The 24,065-nt window shown below is 48.4% G+C and overlaps 1 protein-coding gene across 5 annotated transcripts in view; it reads left to right on the top strand.

Annotated features, from left to right (window-relative positions):
- ARHGAP27 (Rho GTPase activating protein 27) overlaps positions 1 to 22,844 on the top strand; it is a 68,608-nt gene extending 45,764 nt beyond the window's left edge. For all 5 annotated transcript variants that reach the window (XM_081837714.1, XM_081837712.1, XM_081837713.1 and 2 more), the window contains 11 exons: positions 577 to 644; positions 1,597 to 1,684; positions 3,171 to 3,275; positions 4,861 to 4,959; positions 8,463 to 8,568; positions 10,017 to 10,142; positions 11,986 to 12,084; positions 13,330 to 13,407; positions 15,244 to 15,378; positions 17,689 to 17,794; positions 19,021 to 22,844. In XM_081837714.1, coding sequence (XP_081693840.1) covers positions 577 to 644; positions 1,597 to 1,684; positions 3,171 to 3,275; positions 4,861 to 4,959; positions 8,463 to 8,568; positions 10,017 to 10,142; positions 11,986 to 12,084; positions 13,330 to 13,407; positions 15,244 to 15,378; positions 17,689 to 17,794; positions 19,021 to 19,198 — 1,188 coding nt within the window. In that variant the 3' untranslated portion in view covers positions 19,199 to 22,844. The remainder of the gene's footprint in view (positions 1 to 576; positions 645 to 1,596; positions 1,685 to 3,170; positions 3,276 to 4,860; positions 4,960 to 8,462; positions 8,569 to 10,016; positions 10,143 to 11,985; positions 12,085 to 13,329; positions 13,408 to 15,243; positions 15,379 to 17,688; positions 17,795 to 19,020) is intronic.
- Positions 22,845 to 24,065: the final 1,221 nt, after the last annotated feature.

Genomic DNA, 24,065 nt, shown 5'->3' on the forward strand with positions numbered 1-24,065 from the left:
AAGGTGCTGGGAATTGTAGATCTGTGATAGGGACGCGGGTGGGGTGGTCTAAACCACTGAGCCTCTTGGGCTTGCCGATCGGAAGGTCGGCGGTTCGAATCCCCGCGACGGGGTGAGCTCCCGCTGCTCTGTCCCAGCTCCTGCCAACCTAGCAGTTCGAAAGCACGTCAGTGCAAGTAGATAAATAGGTACCATTGTGGCAGGAAGGTAAATGGTGTTTCCGTGCGCTCTGGTTTCTGTCACAGTGTCCCGTTGCGCCAGAAGTGGTTTAGTCATCCTGGCCACATAACCCAGAAAGCTGTCTACGGACGAACACCGGCTCCCTCGTCCTGAAAGCAAGATGAGCGTCACAACCCCACAGTCGCCTTTAACTGGACTTAACCGTCCAGGGGTCCTTTACCTTACCTTTACCTATAGGTCCCAGGATTCTTGCAGGGCGTGTTTCAAATGTATGGTGTGTACACAGATTTTCCTCGGCAAGAGGCTTGTATTGGGAATGGGAAAGTGGGTGAATAATGTTACGGGATCTTAGCCAGAACAGATTTAAACTACAGCCTTTTCCTTCCCTCCACTCAGTTAAAAACGCTTGAAAAGGCTGGGATGCTCTTTCGGACAAAGACTGCTGATAAAGGGAAACGCCAGAGGTAAGAATAATTTGTTTGTGTGCATCTCCTTTTGATCTTGGGGTTTGGGGCAGGTTGGTATGGGGTCAATCAATCCCCCAGGTATCCTGGATCCAAGCCGTTTGAAAACCTCTCTTTTAAAGCGGGTGTTAAAGATGTGTCTCTCCTTAATTGAGAAGGGGTGTTTGGTTTTGAAAAAAAGATTTTAATGCAAATGTTTTTTTAAACAACGGAAGCTTGTAGGCCCCATCTTGAATCAGAGGCAGCCTAGTTTCTTTCACGCCGGGGAGTGACTTCTTTTGTGTAAACAGAGCTGGGATTTCATTGCAGGATTGTTGTGGGATAAACAGCGCTGCACAAAACAGCAGTGCTTTAATTCCGTTTCCAGCTGATTGCAGAAGGGCAGTTCCAAAAGGCCCTAGGGTGGAAAGGACTTCTGTCCGTGCAGCAAAGCATTTTCTGTGTGTTCAGCAGCTCAGGCTCACCATCTTGTCTTCTTCCCACATCTCTCCTTGAACTTTGCTGGTCCTCTGTCTCTTCCTCCTCCCCAGCCCTTCCGTCTCCTCCTTTTCTGCCCTGCTTGGACTGCTTCCTTGGAACTGGTATCTCAGCTTGGCTTCCTGGTTCTGTCTCCATCTCTTCCTTCGACCAAATCCCATGGCCTGGTTCCCTCAGTTGAGAAGTCCCACCTTCTGCCTTGCTGACTCTTCATCAGAGGCCCTGAACTTGCGGAGAGGTGCATGGCATGAGACCTGGTTGTTGTAATAATTGCATGTCTGAACTCTCCCTAATGCCAAAGTTGGTGACAGAAATGCGGAGCGAGGGGCGGGTGGAAGGGAATCAGGAGAACTGAGGGTAGGAGAACCTTTTCCCTTGACGCAGACAGAGTTCCTCTCCTCCGTTTCACGCTGCTCAGTTAGCACTGCTCTGTGAATGAGGTTTCCTTTTCTTCCTTCCCTTTCTCCCCTCTTAGGAAGAATTGGAGTTCTTCATGGACTGTCCTGGAAGGTGGTGTCTTGACTTTTTTCAAGGACTCAAAACACTCCACGTCTAGCAGTGTGGTGAGTCCTCAGCCCTGGCTTGCTGCCCCAGTTGAAAGGCAGACAGTGGAGGCTGCTTCACCAAACCTCAGCCTTACCCCACCTGCCTGCTGTCTTATTATTTGTACCCCTCCCATCTGACTGGGTTGCCCGAGCAACTCTGGGCAGCTTCCAGCTTATACGAAAACATAATAAAACATCCAGCATTAAAAACTCCCCTATACAGGGCTATCTTCTGATGTCTTCTAAAAGTTAGATATTTGTTTATTTCCTTGACATCCGACGGGAGGGTGTTCCACAGGGTGTGGGTGCCACTACCGAGAAGGCCCTCTGCCTGGTTCCCTGCAACCTCACTTCTCGCACTGAGGGAACCACCAGAAGGCCCTCGGAACTGGACCTCAGTGTCCAGGCTGAACGATGAGGGTGGAGACGCTCCTTCAGGTCTAGTGGGTTGAGGCTATTTAGGGCTTTAAAGGTCAGCACCAACACTTTGAATTGTGCTCGGAAACGTACTGGGAGCCAATGTAGGTCTTTCAGGACCGGTGTTATAATGTCTCAGTGGCCACTCCCAGTCACCAGTCTAGCTGCTGCATTTGGGATTAGTTGTAGTTTCTGGGTCACCTTCAAAGGTAGACCTACATAGAGCATATTGCAGTAATCCAAGCAGGAGATAACCAGAGCATGCACCACTCTTGGCATCAAGCCAAGTTATGATATGTTAAAATGAATATAAAATTATTGAAATGTATAAAATTGAAAATCATAAATAAAATACATTAAAATAATAATACAGGCAACTTACAACATGAAAAGATTTAGATAACCACACAAAAGACAAAAGCAAGTCTGCCGCCGTTGATCTGTGACCCAGTGTGAACGCCTAGCGTGGGTGTGGGTGCCACTACCGAGAATGCCCTCTGCCTGGTTCCCTGTAGCTTCACATCTCGCAGTGAAGGAACCGCCAGAAGGTTCTTGGAGCTGGATCCCAGAGTCCAGCTTAACAATGGGGGTGGAGACACTCCTTCGGGTATACAGGGCTGAAGACGTTTAGAGTTTTAAAGGTCAACACAAACACTTTGCATTGTGCTTGGAAACGTACTGAGAGCCAGTGATCTTTTGGAACCCCTCCAGGCTGCTCTAGTTTGTTCTGTGGTACTTACCCAAGCCAATGCTTGCATGTTATTGTTGTCCAGAGGGACTGTAGCACAACAAAAGCAGGGCATCTCCTCTTGCCGAATCTTTGTGGTATATAAAAAGTTGCAGGATTTCAGAAGGAAGTTACACAATATGCACTGGTTGGAAATTCAGCTGTGTGACTGCCCCAATAGCATCATGAGCACAAACCATCGTAAATGCACAATAAAAAGGGTGTCTGGAAAACCCCATAATTTCTCTGCAGGGTATAGTTTGATGGGTAAGTGGGTGGGATTTTTGTTTTCTCTGTAGTTGCGAGCAGTCATAAAATGTGGACTTCCATGCTGCTTCTATTTCCTACCTTCACCCTCAGAAACATCCCTCCGTGTTGAGTAGCCCCGAGCACACTGTGGATCTTAGTGGAGCAACACTTTCTTGGGCTGCAAAAGACAAGTCGAGCAAAAAGAACGTCTTGGAGGTAAAGGATGGTGGTCCCCATCTCTGCTTCTGTTTCCATAGCAACAGATAATGGCAAAGTACATGGAGGAGGAAGCAACACAGGCCTGTGCTGCTCCTCACCAGGCAATCTGTCTGTTACACATGCCTGAATGTGGATCTTCCTGCAAATATCAATTCAACAAACTTATCTTCACTGGGGAAAAAGGGAACACACATTTTTTAAAAACAGACAGACTTTTAAGGCAGTCTTAATGCTGATGGTACAGATGAGTTTTGGCCACAAAACCACAACACTCCATCTTCCAATCATCTTCCTCTATGAAGACTAGACTTATTAAAAGTGAACCTTGTCATTTCCTAAATATGGGCCACTTCTTTAAAATGAAAGTTATGGTTGCCGTGCAATGTGTCTTGTGCTGCGTCGGTTACAAAAGATTAGTATCGGGAGTCCATATTTGTACATGGCAACCTGGTTTCAAGTGGTGGGGAAACCTAGCCGAGTCTTTTTCCCTGTGAAAGCCTGTCTCTGGAGCTGCCAGGCATACAATGAGTCCGACACTGCTCATCAGTAAGATGTGTCGTGTGCGTTTCCAGTGACCCCGTTGGAACATGAAGGAAACTAGCAGCAAATCCTAGGTGCAGAAAGTAAATCTCACACTATATAAAACTTCAGTAACTTCATTTCCACGTTTGATGGTGGTGCTGTGGGTTAAACCATAGAGCCTAGGACTGGCCAATCGGAAGGTCGGCGGTTCGAATCCCCGCGACAGGGTGAGCTCCTGTTGCTCAGTCCCTGCTCCTGCCAACCTAGCAGTTTGAAAGCACGTCAAAGTGCAAGTAGATAAATAGGTACCACTCCAGTGGGAAGGTAAATGGCGTTTCCGTGCTTTGCTCTGGTTTGCCAGAAGCGGCTTAGTCATGCTGGCCACATGACCCGGAAGCTGTACGCCGGCTCCCTCGGCCAATAAAGCGAGATGAGCGCTGCAACCCCAGAGTCAGCCACAACTGGACCTAATGGTCAGGGTCCCTTTACCTTTACCTTTCTGTGATTAGCTGGAAGAGGTTCTGTATGAGCACAATGCTGTCCAGCAATGTCTTGTTTGCACAGCTAGTATCTTCTACAGAAGGGGTGGTTAACCCAGTAGCCCACGGCCCATATCCAGCCCCTCCCAAATTTTGTTTTAGGGCCCCTAAGATTCCCCTTTGTTTGTTATTTAAAACAATTTTAAAAAAGTTAATGCCCCACAGACCCCTCAAATTTGCCCACTTATTTTATAACATCATATTTTACATAAAATTACCAACTGCTCCCGGAGGTCTCCCCCTGTGATGTCAAAAGGGTTTCAGTAGTCCCTTAACCCTCCCCCCTGTCCAGTTTGTGCATTATATGGCAGAGTTGTTGGGCTAGAGGGCAAGCTTTGCGGTTTAGCTCTGAGGTCTGGCACCGTTCACCTTTTAGAAATTTTGAGGTACTGTACAGGAACGTCCTCAATGAGAAACCCATGAGAATTGTACTGAATCTGGGGGGCATTTTGCTGAGTTCTAGGGGTTGTGGTAAGCATCTTCTGCCTGGATGTCACAATTGGGTGGTTCCTCTGTTCCAGCTGAAGACACGGGAAGGATCCGAGTACCTGATCCGGCATGATTCAGAGTGCATCATCAGCACATGGCAGAAGGCAATTGCTGACAGCATCAGTAAACTGGTGAGAGTGGGGCTTGTCCCATGTTTTTATCCCAGGCAGGGCCGGCCCACCCATGTGGCAAGGTGAGGCGACTGCCTCAGGCGGAAGAATCCACAGGGATAGCAGATCCCGATGTCAATCTTTCTTCCCACCCCTCTTTTTCCTTCCTTCACCCCTTCTCTCCTGTCAAGGAGTGGGGTGCCATTTTGAGGTCTGCCTCAGGTGACAAAATGTCTTGGGCCAGCCCTGAATGTAAGAAATCTCAGTTGGGTTCCTGTCAGGTGTATTTACGGCAGACATAACTTAAGGGGTTAGCAAGGACTTCCAGGAAGAGGATAGCATAGACCCTGGGGGGACAGGTAAGGCCTTATGTTCATCCAGGGGAAAAACAAATGTTGTAAACCGCTGCCCCCCTCCAGTTTTGTGCATCAAGTGTAAACAAGGTTGGTCTGAATGTGACACAGAGGTGCACTGCCTCAGGCATCTGATTGTGTGTAATATGAAAGGCTGTGTTCCAGGTTTTCCCCCTGGAAACAATTAAATCAGGAAACTAACTTATTTTTTGCTCTATAAGACGCACCAGACCCTAAGATGCACCTAGTTTTTGGAGGAGGAAAACAAGAGAAAAAATATTCTGAATCTCAGAAGCCAGAACAACAAGAGGGATCGCTGCACTCTTGCTGTTCTGGCTTCTGGGATAGCTGCGCAGCCTGCATTCGCTCCATAAGACGCACACACATTTCCCCTTACTTTTTAAGAGGGAAAAAGTGAGTCTTATAGAGCAAAAAATACGTTACATGGATTCCTGACCCCCCCCCAATGCCATTTGGATCTGACTTAGTATGTTTATTTGACTTTTCTGTTTAGTTTAGTTTTTAATGGCCATGTCAGAATTTCATGCTGTATGAAAATCTCAGAAGTTATTCCAGGGCCCAATATTTTGCAGCATTAATGTAGGTTGCAGCATTAATGTGGTGTTTGAATGTTCCGTTCAAGCAACTTCAAAGCTTTACTTGGAAATTATTCTTATTTTTGTGAATACTTAAGACATGACACCTCAGTGGCACTCAGTTCTCTTACATTTTATTTTTTAAGGCTTGATTTACAACTTTGAAATTGCCAAGTTTCATTGGCATTGTATCCATGTGTTGTATTGCTAATTAAATTTGTGAAACACATATTCGGAAAATGGAAACAAATGCAACAGTGGAAAATTTCATTGAATAGTCTTCAATAAAACTACATTTAAAAAGAGAGGACGCACACTGGAAAGTTTCCATTGTAGAAAATTTCCGCCCCATGTTGCTAATTAAGGGGCATTAAATGATTAGTGTATTACGTATTCTGTTTTCTTTTTTACCATTTGATTTTCTGTCTTGATCGGCTTCTATGTGTTACTAAATATACTGTGTAATTTTTTTAAAACTAGTTTGTGCGTTGGGGAAGGACAGCTCAGTCCGCTTCTGGTTTGTTTATTCATAAGTCATTTCCTTCCTGTTTCTGCATCATCCTGCAATTTTATTTTTTAAAAGCAACCTACAAAAATTTGCATGTTGGGTACACATTTTAAACATAAAACGTGTGCCATTATAATAACGACGTTGCTAACTACGTGTTTATTCAGTAAGGGCAATTAGATTGGTTCACTTAGGAATGTGGACGTAATGAAATCCCTGAGCACCCCTAGTTTGCATATCCTGTGTTATTTGAAGGCCTTTACCATTTCTTTATTGTTTCATTTTCACAAGAATTCAGTCAGGAAGCTTCCATCAATTGGCAGCCAATTCATGAGAGATATTTTATTCTGCTAGCCAGAGGAATGGGAGGAAAATGGCATCCTTGAGAAGACCTGCACACACCCAGTTACACTTAGGAGTTGTACACATTTGAGCATTGTGAAGCTGTTTGTTCACCTTCCACCCCCATTTGAATTAGACCAGATTGGTCCACACTTGCACCTATTTGAATGTATATATGAGGAGCAACTTGGGTCTTTTCCATTCATGCCAGTAGGTGTTCTGTTATACAGTGGTGCCCCGCAAGACGAATGCCTCACAAGACGAAAAACTCGCTAGACGAAAGAGTTTTCCATCTTTTGAGGTGCTTTGCAAGAAAACGTCTTGCGAGTCTTGCGAGTCCCCCCCCCCTTTTTCTAAGCCGCTAATAGCCACTAATAGCCGCTAAGCCGCTAATAGCGCTAAGCCGCTAATAGGCGTGCTTCACAAGACGGAAAAACCGCAAAATGAAGAGACTTGCGGAACGAATTAATTTCGTCTTGCGAGGCACCACTGTACTGCTTAAGTACCAGCAGAGGCTGTGCACAGATAGCTGTGCAATATCAGGTACATCTCCCTCATTTTGTTCCCTCAGATTTGCACAAAATGAGAAAACTGCACAAGCAAACCACATGGACTGCAGTGGTACCTCTGGATAAGCACACACTGGTTGCATATCTTTCAGGATGCGAATGCAGCAAACCCTGAAGTATTTTTCCGGGTTTCACTGCATGCACAAAAGCGCTAAATCGCACCATGTGTAGAAGCGCTAAATCATGCCGCATACATGCACAGAAACAATACCTCTGGTTGCGAATTCCTCGAGATCCGACCGAAGCTCTGGAACGGATCCCATTCGCAACCAGAGGTACCAATGTATTTAACATGGTTTGCTTGCATAGACTCTATAGGACGGCAATGTCTTTAGTTACCCCCCCCCCAAAAAAAAGTCTGTTTGGACGAGACTGAGCCTCCCCCCCCCAAAATATTGAGGGGCCAGATCTTGTGGCGACAGGCCTTGTCGGGCCTTGCAATGGCGGTGGGCCTCACAGCAGTGGCGGGCCTTGCAACACGTGTTGATGGGGGCCCCCCAATGTTGGGTGGAACTGGCTGCCTCTACAGTTTTCTGGTTTTGTGCAAATGTGAGGGATCAAAGGAGGAACTGTATAGTTTAGGAATGTGCATGAAATAGTCAGGAGCATTGCTAGAGAAGAAATGAAGGCATTCAGGAAGTACAGTGGTACCTCGGGTTACATACGCTTCAGGTTACAGACTCTGTTAACCCAGAAATAGTGCTTCAGGTTAAGAACTTTGCTTCAGGATGAGAACAGAAATCATGCGGCGGCAGCGCGGCGGCAGCAGGAGGCCCCATTAGCTAAAGTGGTGCTTCAGGTTAAGAACAGTTTCAGGTTAAGAACAGACCTCCAGAACAAATTAAGTACTTAACCCAAGGTACCACTGTAGTAGCTGTGGAACGGAGAGTTGCAGAAAGTGGCGATGGTTCCACCTACCCCAAAACACTGAACCAATTGTCTGTGACCCTGACTGGATTGTTTTGGAGCCCAATTTCCCCCCAGTTTACTGGATGATCCCCATATCGGGCAACCCCCATATTTTGCAGGGGACAAGCGTTGAGAGCGGTGTGGACAATGCAAATGAAATGGGGAATTCAATCAGCTGCAAACACACCGTAAAATGTCGTGTTCTCTTCAGAGGTACCGACAAAGGTGACCCTTGTATTTCTTTCAGCCTACAGATTTCCCTCCGGAAGACAATGAGGAGAATTCATCCGATTTGAAATCGAAGGAACAGCTAGGAAGCAACAGAGAGAAAGAGGGCGAGAAGAAAAGCCCAGGTCGGTGTTAATATTCAGTGCAAATTTTTGGTTTCAAACACAGAAATGGATTTTTGGAACAAAATTTTCCTTGACAAATAGTTCAAACAGTTTATATTTGTCTATTACAGTATTATTATTATTATTATTATTATTATTATTAATTTACATTCATATCACATTTCCCCCCCCCAAAAAAAAAGCAGCTCAAGGCATTATACATTATTCTCCCCTCCCCTTCTTTTTATCCTTCCGACAAGTAAAAATCCATCCATATACACCCCCCAGTGAGGCAGGAGCTTGTTTTTGCACGTCTGTTACAGTGGTACCTCGGGTTACAGATGCTTCAGGTTACAGACTCCACTAACCCAGAAATAGTACCTCGGGTTAAGAACCTTGCTTCAGGATGAGAACAGAAATCGTGCGGCGGCAGCGCGGTGGCAGCAGGAGGCCCCATTAGCTAAAGTGGTACCTCAGGTTAAGAACAGTTTAAGGTTAAGAACGGACCTCCAGAACAAATTAAGTTCTTAACCCGAGGTACCACTGTACTTGGAAGTTTGTCTTGTGCCTGTTGGGAGTGACCGTTCAGCATGGCGTCTCTGTCTCCACCCTTTGCCTTTGCTTGCTCCTCACCTGAGCACAGTCTGGATATTCATTCTAGCTAACAGAGATCACACACCTGCCTCAAAGATTCTGGACAAGGCAAATAGCACGTTGAGGGGCATATGTGCAGGGCCGCTGCTAGGGGGTGGTGAGGTGGGCCTCCTCCAGGGGCACAGGCGAGGGACATGTACAAAACCAGCTTTAAAATATGTCCATAAATAAAAATATTGATTATTGCCTCATAAGTAAAGGTTTTAAATGGAGGGTGAATTGAATGGGTGGAGGGGGGGTGGAGGAGAGGCAAAAAGAAGAGCTGATTTGTTGGTGACTAGGAATGCGGGTGGCGTTGTGGGTTAAACCACAGAGCCGATCAGAAGGTCGGCGGTTTGAATCCCCGCGACAGGGTGAGCTCCCGTCGCTTGGTCCCTGCTCCTCCCAACCTAGCAGTTCGAAAGCACGTCAAGGTGCAAGTAGATAAATAGGTACCGCTCCGGCGGGAAGGTAAACGGCGTTTCCGTGCCCTGCTCTGGTTCGCCACATGCCGGCCACATGACCTGGAAGCTGTACGCCGGCTCCCTCAGCCAATAAAGCGAAATGAGCACCACAACCCCAGAGTCGGTCACGACTGGACCTAATGGTCGGGGGTCCCTTTACCTTTAGGGGGGCGCAATCTGGATGGTTCTGCCAGGGGCGCAATATCCACCTAGCTATGGCTCTGCATGTGTGAACAGGCCCTTGAAACTGTCTTAGAAGAGAAGCATGCATTTCCTCTTGTACGTACCTCTTCTCTGAAGCATGTGGGCAGGCTCAGCCTTCAGCAGAAAATAAATCTCCTGTACTAAAATGCCAAATTCTCCCCTCTGCAGCCTCCTGGCATTCATCCACCTCTCTCAACTCGGACAGTGATTCCAGCAAAGTTCGCAACAAACTCCTGAGGTTTCTGCAGAGGCGGCCAACCCTTCAGTCCCTGCGGGAACGAGGCTACATCAAAGGTATGTTCCTGGAAGATCTAAGAGTCCATTAAAAAAAAAATGGCTTTCAAACTATGCTGATCAGCCAAGGCCAATTTACAGAGGTTTCAGCCTTTGTATTGCAGCTGTTCAGTTGAGGTAGTGTACACGCCATACATTTAGAACACATTTGAAACACACTGCTTCCCTCAGAGAGTCCTGAGAACCGTAGTTTGCCCTTCGCAGAGCTACAGTTCCCAGCAGCCTTAAGAAACTACACTTTCTAGCATTCTTCGAGGGAAACCATGTGCCATTAATGTATAGCGTGTCCCCAGCCTGCGTGTAAGTCAGTGTTTCCCAACCGGTGTTCCGCGGCACACTAGTGTGCCGCGGGACGTCGGCTGGTGTGCCGTGGGAGGGAGGCGGGCGAGTCGGGTGGCGAGAGGCGGGGCGGCGGCGGCGAGCACACGCGGGGCGGGGAGCGAGCTCCCTCCCACATCCCATCGCCCCGTGCTCCACGCAGGTGTCCGCAAGCCTTGCGCACCCGGGGGATCTCCCCCCGGGAGCGCAAGGCTTGCGGGCAGCAGCCTGCAGCGCGGAGCACGGGGCGCCCTCTGGAGGACGCCCCGTGCTCCACGCAGGTGTCTGCAAGCCTTGCGCACCCGGGGGATCTCCCCCCGGGAGCGCAAGGCTTGCGGGCAGCAGCCTGCAGCGCGGAGCACGGGGCGCCCTCCGGAGGACGCCCCGTGCTCCGTGCTGGTGTCCGCAAGCCTTGCGCACCCGGGGGATCTCCCCCCGGGAGCGCAAGGCTTGCGGGCAGCAGCCTGCAGCGCGGAGCACGGGGCGCCCTCCGGAGGACGCCCCGTGCTCCACGCAGGTGTCCGCAAGCCTTGTGCACCCGGGGGATCTCCCCCCGGGAGCGCAAGGCTTGCGGGCAGCAGCCTGCAGCGCGGAGCACGGGGCGCCCTCCGGAGGACGCCCCGTGCTCCGCGCTGGTGTCGGCCAGCCTTGCGCACCCGGGGGATCTCCCCCCGGGAGCGCAAGGCTTGCGGGCAGCAGCCTGCAGCGCGGAGCACGGGGCGCCCTCCAGAGGACGCCCCGTGCTCCGCGCTGGTGTCGGCCAGCCTTGCGCACCCGGGGGATCTCCCCCCAGGAGCGCAAGGCTTGCGGGCGGCAGCTGGCAGCGCGGAGCACGGGGCGCCCTTCGGAGGACGCCCCGTGCTCCGCGCTCGTGTTGGCAAGCCTTGCACACCCGGGGGGCGCATGGGGCGCCCTGAAACAGAGGGTTCCCCATGCTGCGGACTGTAGCCTGCCGCCGGACGCGCGGGGCGCCCTGAAGCAGAGCGCCCCTCGCGCCAGGCAGACATGGGCCAGCCCCACAAGCTCGGGGGACAGCGGGGAGGCGCAGCACCGCCATCCCACTGTTCCCCGACCTGGTTTTTTGGGGGGGAAATAAAGGGAAAAAATTTTCCTTTATTTCCCCCCTCAAAAAAGTAGGTGCGTCCTATGGGACGGAGCGTCCTATGGGACGAAAAATACGGTACTTACTATTTCATAATAAAGTAATTATAAAATACTTTCTTTGTGTTTATTTGATTCCTATTAAAGAGAGTTACTTTATATATAGTCAATATAGGCACAGAGTTAATTTTTTAAACATTTTCTAATGGTGGTGTGCCTCGAGATTTTTTTCATGAAACAAGTGTGCCTTTGCCCAAAAAAGGTTGGGAAACACTGGTGTAAGTTAAGGAGGCTTTGATTTGTTTATAGCTGTCTTACTTTTGCCACAAGTTTCAAGGATGGCAATGAGATATAAATAGAAAGGATATTTTGGATCGTGTTTCTAACCTGATTTCTCGTGGGGTTGTTTGCTTCTTTAATCCAGATCAGGTGTTTGGATGCCCTCTGCAAGTTTTGTGCGACCGTGAGAAGAGTACTGTGCCTCAGTTTGTGAGGCAATGCATCTGCACTGTGGAGAAGAGAGGTACACAGTTCTATGCCCCCAAATAAATTGAAATTATGCGCCTACTACCCCCAGTTTTGTGGCTTGCACGCATTGTACAACTTCAGCAAAACTTGCAAAACTTCTGTTTTGTGCCATTCATATTATCTGGTTTTGCTGAGTCGTGGGAAGTCTTGAGAGTTCCTCCTCCTCCTGCTGCTGCTGCTGCTGCTGCTGCTGCTGCTTCTTCTTCTTCTTCTTCTTCCTCCTCCTCCTCCTCCTCCGCTTCCTCTCCCTCTTCCTCCTCCTACTAATCCAGTGAAAGCTGCTCTGTTGAGGCCCATGGGGGACGGCGCCACCAATCTCTGTCTGCCCTTGGCCACCCCCCACCTGCCTGCCCTTCTTGCTTACCCCTCTGGACTGATGGTAACATTACTTATTGGCTTCCTCCATCTTAGTCTCGGTGTTGCCCTTGAGCAGTGGTCAGCAAACTTACCGTGTCTCCAGTGCCGATTGCGCGGCAGGCTGGAGGGCGGGGAAGCGCGTGCCCATACACATGCGCACACGCTATTTCCGGCGCACTTCCGGGTCGGAGGAGCACTGGAAATAGCTTGTGCACATGTGCACGGGCCTCCGACCCGGATGTGCACCGGAAATAACGCTTGCACATGTGCAAATAAAACTTGCACATGTGCAAATAATGCTTGCGCATGTGCACAAGCTATTTCCAGTGCTCCTCCAACCCAGAAGTGGGCAGCCGCGCAGCGCGGTGCCGGTAAGAGCGGGTGGCGGCAGTGGGCAGCAGGGGTCACCACGGGCTGGATAAACGAGTCCCTCGGGCCTTATCCATCCCACGGGCCTTAGTTTGGGGACCCCTGCCCTTGAGGAACTCGGCAGAGATTTAGATGGCCGACAGGACTTGAAGAGAGTTCACTCCGCATATTATTGCCTGCAGCTCCACCTACTGTTTGTGCTCCCTTCCATTCGCCCCACCAGTCCAAAAAGGGCACAAGCCACCACTAACCTAATCCTTGTGGCAGTCAAGATAAGTGTCGAAACATGTGGGCCCGGTGACATCTCGGAAAGGAGCTGAGCAGCAGGACTTCCAGAGGTGCTTAACTCCTTGTCGCTTCCCACTGAAGCAAAATATATTGTGCAAAGGAAGAGAGATGCATGCAAATACCCGTAATTTGCACGATACCTTCTCAGGCTCAGACTTATTGTTCATGGCAATTCTTTTGGTCTCGTGGGCCTTTAGTATAAGAGCCATAATTTCTCATCCCGCAGGTTTGGATATTGATGGACTCTACCGGATAAGTGGGAATCTGGCGACGATACAGAAACTGCGCTACAAGGTGGACCATGGTAAGGGACTCCATAGATTCAGCTTGGCAGGGGACAAAGCTTAGTAGTATAATGTTCCCCTTGTGTGCAGAAGGTGCTAAGTTTAATCTCTAGCATTGTGTGTGTGTGTGTGTGTGTGTGTGTGTGTGGAGAGAGAGAGCGCTCTAGAAAGGGTATTGGTTGAATATTTATGTGGATTATTAGTATTGTTATTCTAAACCACTGAGCCTCTTGGGCTTGCCGATCAGAAGGTCGGCGGTTCGAATCCCCACGGCAAGGTGAGCTCCCGTTGCGCTCTTCCAGCTCCTGCCAACCTAGCAGTTCAAAAGCACACCAGTACAAGTAGATAAATAGGTACCGCTGTGGCGGGAAGGTAAACGGTGTTTCCGTGTGCTCTGGCTTCCTTCACGGTGTCCCATTGCACCAGAAGCAGTTTAGTCATGCTGGCCACATGACCCAGAAAGTTGTCTGTGGACAAACGCCGGCTCCCTCAGCCCGAAAGCGAGATGAGCACCACAACCCCATAGTCGCCTTTGACTGGACTTAACCGTCTAGGGCTCCTTTACCTTTTACCTTATTAATTACATTTGTATACTGCTCTACATGCAAAGATCTGAGGGCAGTTCACAGCATAAAAGCACAAAATTCATAAGATCCCCACACACACTCGTACTGTGATAGAAAAAAATGAATGAGTAACTGTTGTTGTTGTTGTTGTTGTTGTTGTTGTTGTCCTCCTTTTATCCTAAGGCCCCAGAGTTTAAAACAGCTTAAAACAATTTACAATACCTGAAATAAGGTGGGTCCTAAAATATATACATCTTAGTTGTCAAAAGCTCTACAATTCTATGATTCTATTATAGATTCTATTATAGAATCATAGAGTTGTTTCTAGACCTGCTGCTTTCCCATGTTCACAGCCAATCAGAGTTGCCCAAGTGGTGGAACTGAAGCTGGACTCCTTCCACAGCCGCTCTGTGTTGTGACCAAAGGTGTTATGTACTGAAGTTCTCACCCTGGGCCAGCAGGGGGATACTGTAGATAGTTCAGGTGCACATATGCAAATAAGGGATCGAAAGTGACGTTCAGTGATTGGATAGTTACAGAAAGTTGTTACATTTACGTTGTTCTGGAGCTCTATATAAGCAGGCTGGCGGAACCCTTCAGTTCAGTTCTGTTCTGGCCTGTGAATAAACAAGAGCTGTTTAAAGAATTGCTGTGTTGTCTGATATGTTCACCCACAAATTAACACTGGCGACGAAGGTGGGATCGATGGACATCAGAGCACAGCCAGATACGGCCACTCTCTGAGCTGAATCACTGAGCTGAAACACTGAGGGAAATCACGGAGCAGAACCAATTCAGAGCTGACTGTTCTGGCTAGAGCACGGTGTTCCATCCATCGCCCTTCATGCTGGCATCGGAACCATGGCTTTACTTGTGCCTCTACCGCCGTTTGCCCCAGCCTCTGAATCATGGGACTCCTACCTCACTCCGTTCAACTGCTACCTCCAAGCCAACGAGCTGACGGAAGTATCACAGGAGCGTAAGCGGGGCCTATTCCTCAGCCTCTGTGGGCCTGAGGTGTTTGAGACGGCCTGAGCATTGCTTGCACCTGAAGCAGTCCAGGCAACACCATGAGACACGATTCAAGAGAAGCTCCGCAACCACTACGCACCAAAGCCGTCCAAGATTGCTGCCCGCCATGCATTCATCCTCATATTTTAGATTAGTGCAGGAGTGGCCCTTGCTGTGCTGCAGTCAAGCCCAAACATTCTGGACAAAAGTAATATTGGCTCCTTAATTCAGCAGCCCTAGGATACGGCTTAACCTGTTTCCCTGCCGTCGCTTTTGCAGATGAGCGCTTGGATCTCGACGACGGCCGTTGGGACGATGTCCACGTCATCACCGGGGCCCTCAAACTCTTCTTCCGCGAGTTGCCAGAGCCGCTCTTCCCCTTCAGCCATTTTGACAGATTCATTGCAGCCATCAGTAAGAGACGTTGCTTTGCGAAGGGGAAGGGGGAAGCTGAGTGCAAGCATCAGAGCATCTTTTGGTCCTTGCAATATTACTTAAAGGTGCATCTGTGGGAGCGGTTCTCTGTTTAGTAAGTGCTTTCGAAAAGACAAGAGCAGGAAGAGAACTCAGATTATGCCCTGCTGCTGCTTCTTAGAGGCCTGCTTCTCTTGAGGCCTTTGAGCCGCAGGGGGAGTCACATTCGGCTAAGAATCTGTGCCTTAAGCACAGGTTTGTTTTTCCACAAAGTGGAGGAGGGCCAGATCCAGATCAGGACCCTAGTGTGCAGAGTAGGCACCTTAACCCTTTCCCCCCCTGCTATGGTCCCAGTCCAGTTTGGGGAGGCTGTGACTGCAATTTGCATAGGGGAAACAAGTTTTTATGACAGTAGTTTTTCCATTGCAATTTTTAATTGGGAGGGCTGGCCTGGATTTGTGATCACAACAGGCAATAAAGGGTTAAAGCCTACCCTCCATGATAGAGTCTCTGGATTCCACACACACACACACACACACTCTCCAGAAATTTGTGATTTAAAAACAACCCTGTATTAAAGAGCATAGTAAACCCTGTTTGGGATCCGATCACCATCAGCTAGCCTCCTCTGCCCCCAAAACATAGCATCCTCCTGAGAAGATAATAATAATAATAATATCTTCTTCTTCTTCTTCTTCTTCTTCTTCTTATTATTATTATTATTATTTACACCCCTATCTGGATGGGCCTCCCCAACCACTCTTGGAGACTCCCAACAGAATATTAAAAACTCAATAAAACATCAAACATTAAAAACTTCCCTAAACAGGGCTGCCTTCAGATGTCTTCTAAAAGTCAGACACAGTAGTTGTTTATTTCCTTAACATCTCATGGGAGGGCATTCCACAGGACGGGCACCACTACCAAGAAGGCCCTCTGCCTGGTTCCCTGTAACCTCATTTCTTGTGGTGAGGGAACCGTCAGAAGGCCTTCGGAGCTGAACCTCAGTGTCGGGGCTGAGCAATGGGGGTGGAGACGCTCCTTCAGGTATACTGGGCCAAGGCCTTTAAAGGCTTTAAAGGTCAGCACCAACACTTTGAATTGTGCTTGGAAATGTACTGGGAGCCAATATAGGTCTTTCAGGACCGGTGTTATATGGTCTTGTTGGCCGCTCCCAGTCACCAGTCTAGCTGCTGCATTCTGGATTAGTTGTAGTTTCTGGGTCACCTTCAAAGGTAGCCCCACGTAGAGCGCATTGCAGTAGTCCAAGCGGGAGATAACATGACTTTTGTAGAAATCAGAGGAGCTGGTCCATCTGACACACAGCTAGGTGTTGTGATAAATGCCGGCTGCTGAAGAAAAGCAGCCGTGTGTGCCTTGTCGTCGTTTCTCACCTCTCTTCCCAACATCTAGTGAGGGAGATGTCTGACGTGGTATCGTACACACAGACTTGCCCTGCTCCGTATTTTGACTGCTGCAGCGTGGCAAAGAAATGCTTGACACGATGGTATGTCATGTCAGGTATTTCCCATACTAGACACTGCAGCGAAAGGAGAGAAACTAGTAGACGCACTGCTGGTTTTTGCCCACTTCCAGCAGCAAGTTGCAATATCAAGATTGAGCCCTAAGACGCACACTTCCAATGTCTCCAAAAGGTTGCAGTTATCTTTCCCGTGCCCCTTTGCAGCGGCCCCAAGTATTGGGTGGCAGGGAAGATGGAGGGAGGACTATAGCAGCAGTGCAGGCTTCTACATTTATTTGTACAGTGGTACCTCGGGTTAAGTACTTAATTCGTTCCGGGGGGGTCCGTTCTTAGCCTGAAACGGTTCTTAAGCTGAAGCACCACTTTAGCTAACGGGGCCTCCTCCTGCTGCTGCTGCTGCGTCGCCAGAGCACGATTTCTGTTCTCATCCTGAAGCAAAGTTCTTAACCCGAGGTACTATTTCTGGGTTAGTGGAGTTTGTAACCTGAAGCATCTGTAACCTGAAGCGTCTGTAACCTGAAGCGTATGTAACCCGAGGTACCCCACTGTACAGTATTAAAAATACAATAAAACATCAAACATTAAAAAATTCCTTAAACATGGCTGCCTTCAGATGACTTCTAAAAGTCAGATAGTTGTTTATTTCCTTGACATCTGATGGGAGGGTGTTCCACAGGGCGAGTGCCACCACTGAGAAGGCCCTCTGCCTGCTTCCCTGTAGCTTCACTTCTCTCAGGAAGTGAAGTATGTAACCAGAGGTATCACTGTATCTCTATAGGGGGCAGGGATGCACTGAATGAGATCTCTTCCTCTGTTTGGCATTGCAGAAATTACAGAGCCCTCGAAGCGCAGCTACCGCTTACGGGAGCTGGTGAATTCTCTACCTCCTGCTAACCACAATACCATGAGGGTACTTTTCCAGCATCTCTGCAGGTGAGCAGCTGCATCTCCTGGTACTCCGGGCTGGCGTAAGGGTGTTGAGTGCGAACTCTGCAGCCCAGCGCCTCGAGTCCCTGTGTTTGTCTTGCTGTCGTCCAGCCTTTTGCATCTCCACACCTGTCGCCAGCATGCTGACTCTCCTGTCCCTAGGCTTCTGTCTGTAAACAGGACTCTAACCCTGTCCACACCTCCAGACAACCCAAACTTATTTATTATATTTTTTACTCCACCTTTCAGACGTTTCCCCTGGGTGGTTTATAGAGGAATTTTCTTCTAGCTGCACTGCTTTGAATTGATGGTCAACGTTCTGTGGGTGATTCTTTCGGTTTTTTCACTGTTGGAAAGCATTAGTATTTGACGATACCATATGGTGGGTGGAAGAGGGATTTGCACATGGTAGCAAGTGTCTTTTAACCTGTGTTAGAAGACACTTGAACCACATCCGCACTAGACATTTAAAGCTCCCTTATATACCACTTTAAGGTACGCGGGTGGCGCTGTGGGTTAAACCACAGAGCCTAGGACTTGCCGACCAGAAGGTCAGCTGTTCGAATCCCCGCGATGGGGTGAGCTCCCGTTGTTCGGTCCCAGCTCCTGCCCACCTAGCAGTTCGAAAGCACGTCAAAGTGCAAGTAGATAAATAGGTACCGCTCCGGCGGGAAGGTAAACGGTGTTTCCGTGCACTGCTCTGGTTCGCCAGAAGCGGCTTAGTCATGCTGACCACATGACCCGGAAGCTGTACGCTGGCTCCCTGGGCCAATAAAGCGAGATGAGCGTCGCAACCCCAGAGTCGGCCACGACTGGACCTAATGGTCAGGGGTCCCTTTACCTTTACCTATACCACTTTAAAACCCCAAATAATCCTGGGAACTGTTGTCTGTTGAGGGTGCTGAGAGGAGAACCTCCAATTCTCCTCATAGAGCTACACTTTCCAAAGTTCCCAAGAAAGAGGGATTATTTGCTAAATCACCCCTGGAGGGACCAGGGGTCTCCTAATGACTCTCGGAACCCGTAACAAAATACAGTTCCCAGGATTCTTTGGGCGAATCCATGACTTTTTAAAGCGCCATGATACTGCTTTACATGTGCAGCGCAGATGAAGGTGAACTACAATAAGATGCCACCACCAAGCGAGGATGCCCAGACGAGATACATCTCTAGCTGCTGCATCTCACTGTCCCTTTTCCCCCTTCATGGAATCCTTCCTCTCTTCCCTGCAGGGTTATAGAGTTCCGGGAGGAGAACCGCATGTCTGTTCAGAGCGTCGCGATTGTCTTTGGGCCAACGTTGCTGAAGCCAGAGGCCGAAGAAGGAAACATGACTATGTACATGGTTTTCCAGAACCAGATTGTGGAGCAAATCCTTAGCCAATACAGCTACATCTTCCCCGAGAGCTAGGCTTTCCCAGCGGAGTGAGGAGCCTGGTTGAATGAAGGAGCAGCTGCCACGCAAAGGGGCAGGTCCCATCGCTGTGGGGACGACGGTGTTGCTGGGCAGTGCCAAGACTAGAGACAGTGAAGATATGGGAGGGAGGGAGAGAAACGACTAGCAATAAAACTGTCAATGTAGGATTCAGAATGTCCATGGTTGCCTCTCTTGAACGTTGCGGGTCAGGGATGTGAAACCCTGCTGGACGCGAAAGGTTCGTGATCTTGGGTTAGTGATCTTCAACTCCCATCCGGAATATTTTTCGCTGAAGGATGTAGTGTGGACAAAATTTGGGGGGGGGGGTGGAATGGGAGGGAGGCTTCTGTGGCCAAGTGCACACTGTAATGTTTTCAAGCATCCTGGCTTTTTGCTAAGGAATTACAGGGATTGTCTTGCTACAATTGTCCTGTGAATCTTCAGCTCCTTTGAGCAAACTTGCTTTTGTTTAAAAAAGCATGTCCAGATGGTGGGTTTGAATAGGGCTAGAAATCCATTCCGAGGGCATCAATCACCCAAACTCTAGACCGTGTTCCACACACCACCTGTCTCTGCCCATGCGCAACACGGAAAATTGCAAGATGCTATCCTATGATGCAGGTCACAAGTGTTTATGGGAATAATGTTGGGTTCAGTGTTGTAGGGTTAACAGCAGTGCATCTTCTGCTCATTCCGGTGCATGTGTGTAATTTTAGCCAAGTGTGAGGGTAACTTAACGCTCCTCCTGAGATTTGCAAGTTTGTGTTCCGTTTTCCTCCCTAAGATGGAAAAGGAAGAGTTGATTGCACTTGACAGCCAAGACTGGTTTATTGAGATTGCCCTGTTTGTAGTATGCAACTTTGTCCACCCGCAGTGTGCTTCCTATACATGTTCTACCTCTGCAAAAAAATAGATCCCTGGGAACATCTACCACTGATTGAAGCTTATTTCCATATGTCCACATGATGGCAGGTGTGTGTGCTTGTGTTTCTTTGTGTCATAGAACAAAGCACATGTAGGGCACACACAACTTCCGACGTTGCACAAGAAACAATATCCGTATGAGAGTTTTCATTGGCAAACTTTCTGGTTCAGTCAAGAGGATTCAGTCTGCATGTCTAGTGCCAATATTGACAGCAAAGAGCTTGTGCTTTTAGCACCAACGGTGATTGAGAAGGCTAGTTTCTGCCATTTGGGAAAAGTTCTGCGGCTTAGATTTGTGAACTTCCTGCTCCAATGTTGCGCCACTCATCTGTCACACTGCTCAACAGCACAAATAAGTGGCCGAGTCTCAGGCTGGTAACAATGAGGTCTAATTCTTCCCCATTTTCAGTGAAAAGCACCGTGTGCTGGAAGGCTTGCTGCCTTTTCTATCCTGCCCTCCTGGTTTGGGCACTGCTGTTGGTACATGAATAACTGAAACGTCTGAGTGCACATAAACGCCCCGCCATGGGCCCAGGTTCTCTGAGCTATGAGGGTTTAAGGTTGCCTTGTCCTGGGAAAATACTGGATTCCATGGCGTGCCATTCTACCAGGCTGTACTTCCCACGGGAATAAGAGATGCTGTTAAAACTGTGATACATGAGTGGCTGGCACAGCCAGGACTAGTCTACAATCTACTGAAGAATTGGGAGTGGTTGGGGGGTGGGGAGTATCTTGTTTTTTTGCTAAATCCAGCATTCAGGAATTCATAAGGGGCAGGTGATAGAGAATCTGTGGCCCTCCAGTTGCTGCTTGTATTGCATTTGATAAAAGACAGAGCACACTCACTCAGTGGCGTAGCATGGGTTGTCAGCACCCGGGGCAAGGCAAGTAATTTGCGCCCCCTAACCCGTGGATTTGCGCCCCCTAACCCTAACCCCCAGATGTTGTGCCCGGTGCAGCCGGCCCCCCCTGCACCCTCCACGCTACGCCACTTCACTCACTGAAAGCAATGAAAGCTCATGTCCATTAACGTAAGGGGGTCTACTTTGAGTAGGGCTAGTAGGACCGCCCTACAGCTGCCATCTTCCCCAACCATTTGCCTGGGGCTGATGGGAGTGGCCACAGGTTGTCTGGCTTAGAGGAACACTGTTGCAAAATGGCGCCTAACCATGACTTTGGTTACACCGGATTTTGCCAATATGGTGCCCTCCAGATGTTTTAATAATAATAATAATTTTTTATTTATACCCCGCCCTCTCCAGCCAAGACCAGGCTCAGGGCGGCTAACAACCAATAATAAAAACAAGTTGATTAAAATACAATTTAAAAAAAGATGAAAATACAACATTAAAACATTAGGATGCAGCCTCTTCACAGGAGGAGAAAGGAAAAAGAAAGAGAGGGAGGGAATCAAACTGATTCTAAGCCAAAGGCCAGGTGGAACAACTCTGTCTTACAGGCCCTGCAGAAAGAAATCAGATCCCGCAGGGCCCTGGTCTCATGAGACAGAGCGTTCCACCAGGCCAGAGCCAGTGTTGAAAAGGCCCTGGCTCTGGTTGAGGCTAATCTAACTTCTTTAGGGCCCGGGACCTCTAGGGTGTTGCTATATATGGACCTTAAGGTCCTCCGTGGGGCATACCAGGAGAGGTTTTGAACTGAAACTCCCATCAGCAGCTGAGACTGGAGGGAATTATAGTCCAAAACATCTGGAGGGCACCAACTTGGGGAAGGCTGGTATACAGGAATTTACCATGTGGTCTCACCAGCATAGGCTAGATCTCTGCCTGCGCAGGTTCCAGCACCATGTGGCTTTGGCTGGAGGCATTGAATGTGCAATGGGCACTTCTAAGTCCCTCACACAAAGCCATAAGCAGATGTAGAAAAGTGATTTTACCAACCTACCTCGAGGGGGGATGGGGGGGGGGAATTGTATTTATGATTTTAATGAACAATGAAGGAGGAATGTTCATCCTGCTTTTTCACCTGGCTAAGGACAGGATCTTTTCTGTGTCTTCCCTCCCAATCTCACATGGTGTAAGCTTGTCCGCTTTTCCTGCACTGTCTGCTTGGTGTCTGACCTTCAAAACACAAAACCTGCAGCCCAGCAACCTTTTACAGTCCACAGAAAGATAAATGAGTATTGCTATTAAGAAAGTGCCCTTTCCCTATGTACCTCCCATGCAGAAGCAGCTATGTATTTCCAATAATAATAATAATTTATCATTGGAGGGGAGGGGAGGGGTGTTATTTACTGTTTTGTGTCCACAGAGCTCTGGGCTACCAGAGGGGTTGTGTGGTTATAAATCCTTGGGAGAGGGAATCGTCACAAATTAGAATGTAACATGCCTCTGATAAACGTTGGCCGAACAAGTTAAATATACTTCTTTCTCCCCAAGCCTTTCCTGTTCCTGAAAAAGATTTGACAGGAGAGTCAAAGCATTGTTCGCAGGCACAACAAAAATGAGATACTCGAATCCTTTTGTTCAGGAATTGGACAATTAGCACATTGTGGCATGGGTTTTGAGGAAGCACAAAATGATTCAATCCCTACCACTTGCCTTCTACATTAAACAGGTTTTGATTTTTAAATTGATGGTCATTTTAGGAACCATCTTAGACAACGGTGGTTGGACCTGAAGGATTTTTTGTTTTTGTTTTTTGCTGGAAGACAATTTGTGACAATTGATTTTAAAATAAACAATAACCTTTCAATGAACGAAGTGTGTGTGTTTACTTGGGATCATGTGATGTCGTGTCCCCCCCCCCCCTTCCAAGTACCAGCACCTATTTTTCTAGAAGAAAAGCACAGGTGTTATGTTGAGTGTTTAGGATGGAGGTTACGACGTCATTTTGAGAAATGAAGCATTCTGTGTAGATGCATTTGCCTTTGGATTTGCTTTTTTGCATTATAGGATTGTTATGTACTGAGTTGAATAGGATCCAAAAGGCAGCAGTCTGATTGGTCCTAGAACAATAGGATCCAGAATGCAGCAGTCTGATTGGTCCGCAGGAGCCACCCAATCCAACTCCAGGTGGAAGCGAATCCCCAACCTGATTGGCCTTCAGGAGAATCCCAGAATTAGCCAATCACGTGGGGCCCATTGTGTAAATATTGTCTATAAAGCAGACATTTCAGGGGAACTTCCATTCTCACTAATATGAGCTGAATAAAGAGCATGAAATCCACACTCGACTCCGAGTATATTTCAAGGATCTTCCTTGTGGCTGAGGCTACAGTCCAGTTAGGGATTCAGTTCTCTTCACTCATTTCCTAATGTGGAATTTGCCTTTCCCAGTTGCTACACATGGAGTCTACCCCAATGTGCATCGCTTCACGCAGACCTTGAGCTGCATTTTGCCATTTAGATGCCCCATCTCTCATTCTGCGTGCATCTTGTTGGGAGTTGCAATTGTTCCCGCTGGGATGAGGTTCTCCTCCAGCTGTTAGCTGGCTAGCAGGCAGGGCCGCCTTTAGCAGATGCGGCGCTGGGGTGCAAATATCTGCCCAGTGCCCCCAAATTACCATGGATAGTTGCGGGGAGGGTGAAGCTGTGCACTGCCAACCATGGGGGAGGCAACTTTCCCCCATGCCGCTGTGGGAAAGCATAAGCCCTATGGAAAAGACGGCTCTGCTTGCAGGCCAAAGTGATGTGAATGAATGAATGAATTTATTATTTCGGTCACAGGCCAGTTCCAGCTCATACAAAATCAGAGGGAAGTCAGAAATTGGGATGTGGAACTACAATGCCATGTGAGCGAGATGAATAAACACCCAGCAATAAAAGACAATGGGAGAGGGTTTACCCCAGCAATATACCGTATTTTTCGCTCTATAGGACGCACTTTTTCCCTTCCAAAAATAAGGGGAAATGTGTGTGCATCCTATAGAGCGAATGCAGGCTCCTTTGCTTCAGCGATAGCAACGCGAAGCCTCCGA

Source organism: Podarcis erhardii (genome assembly GCF_964252035.2).
Source record: "Podarcis erhardii genome assembly, chromosome: 13".
NCBI lineage: Eukaryota > Metazoa > Chordata > Lepidosauria > Squamata > Lacertidae > Podarcis > Podarcis erhardii.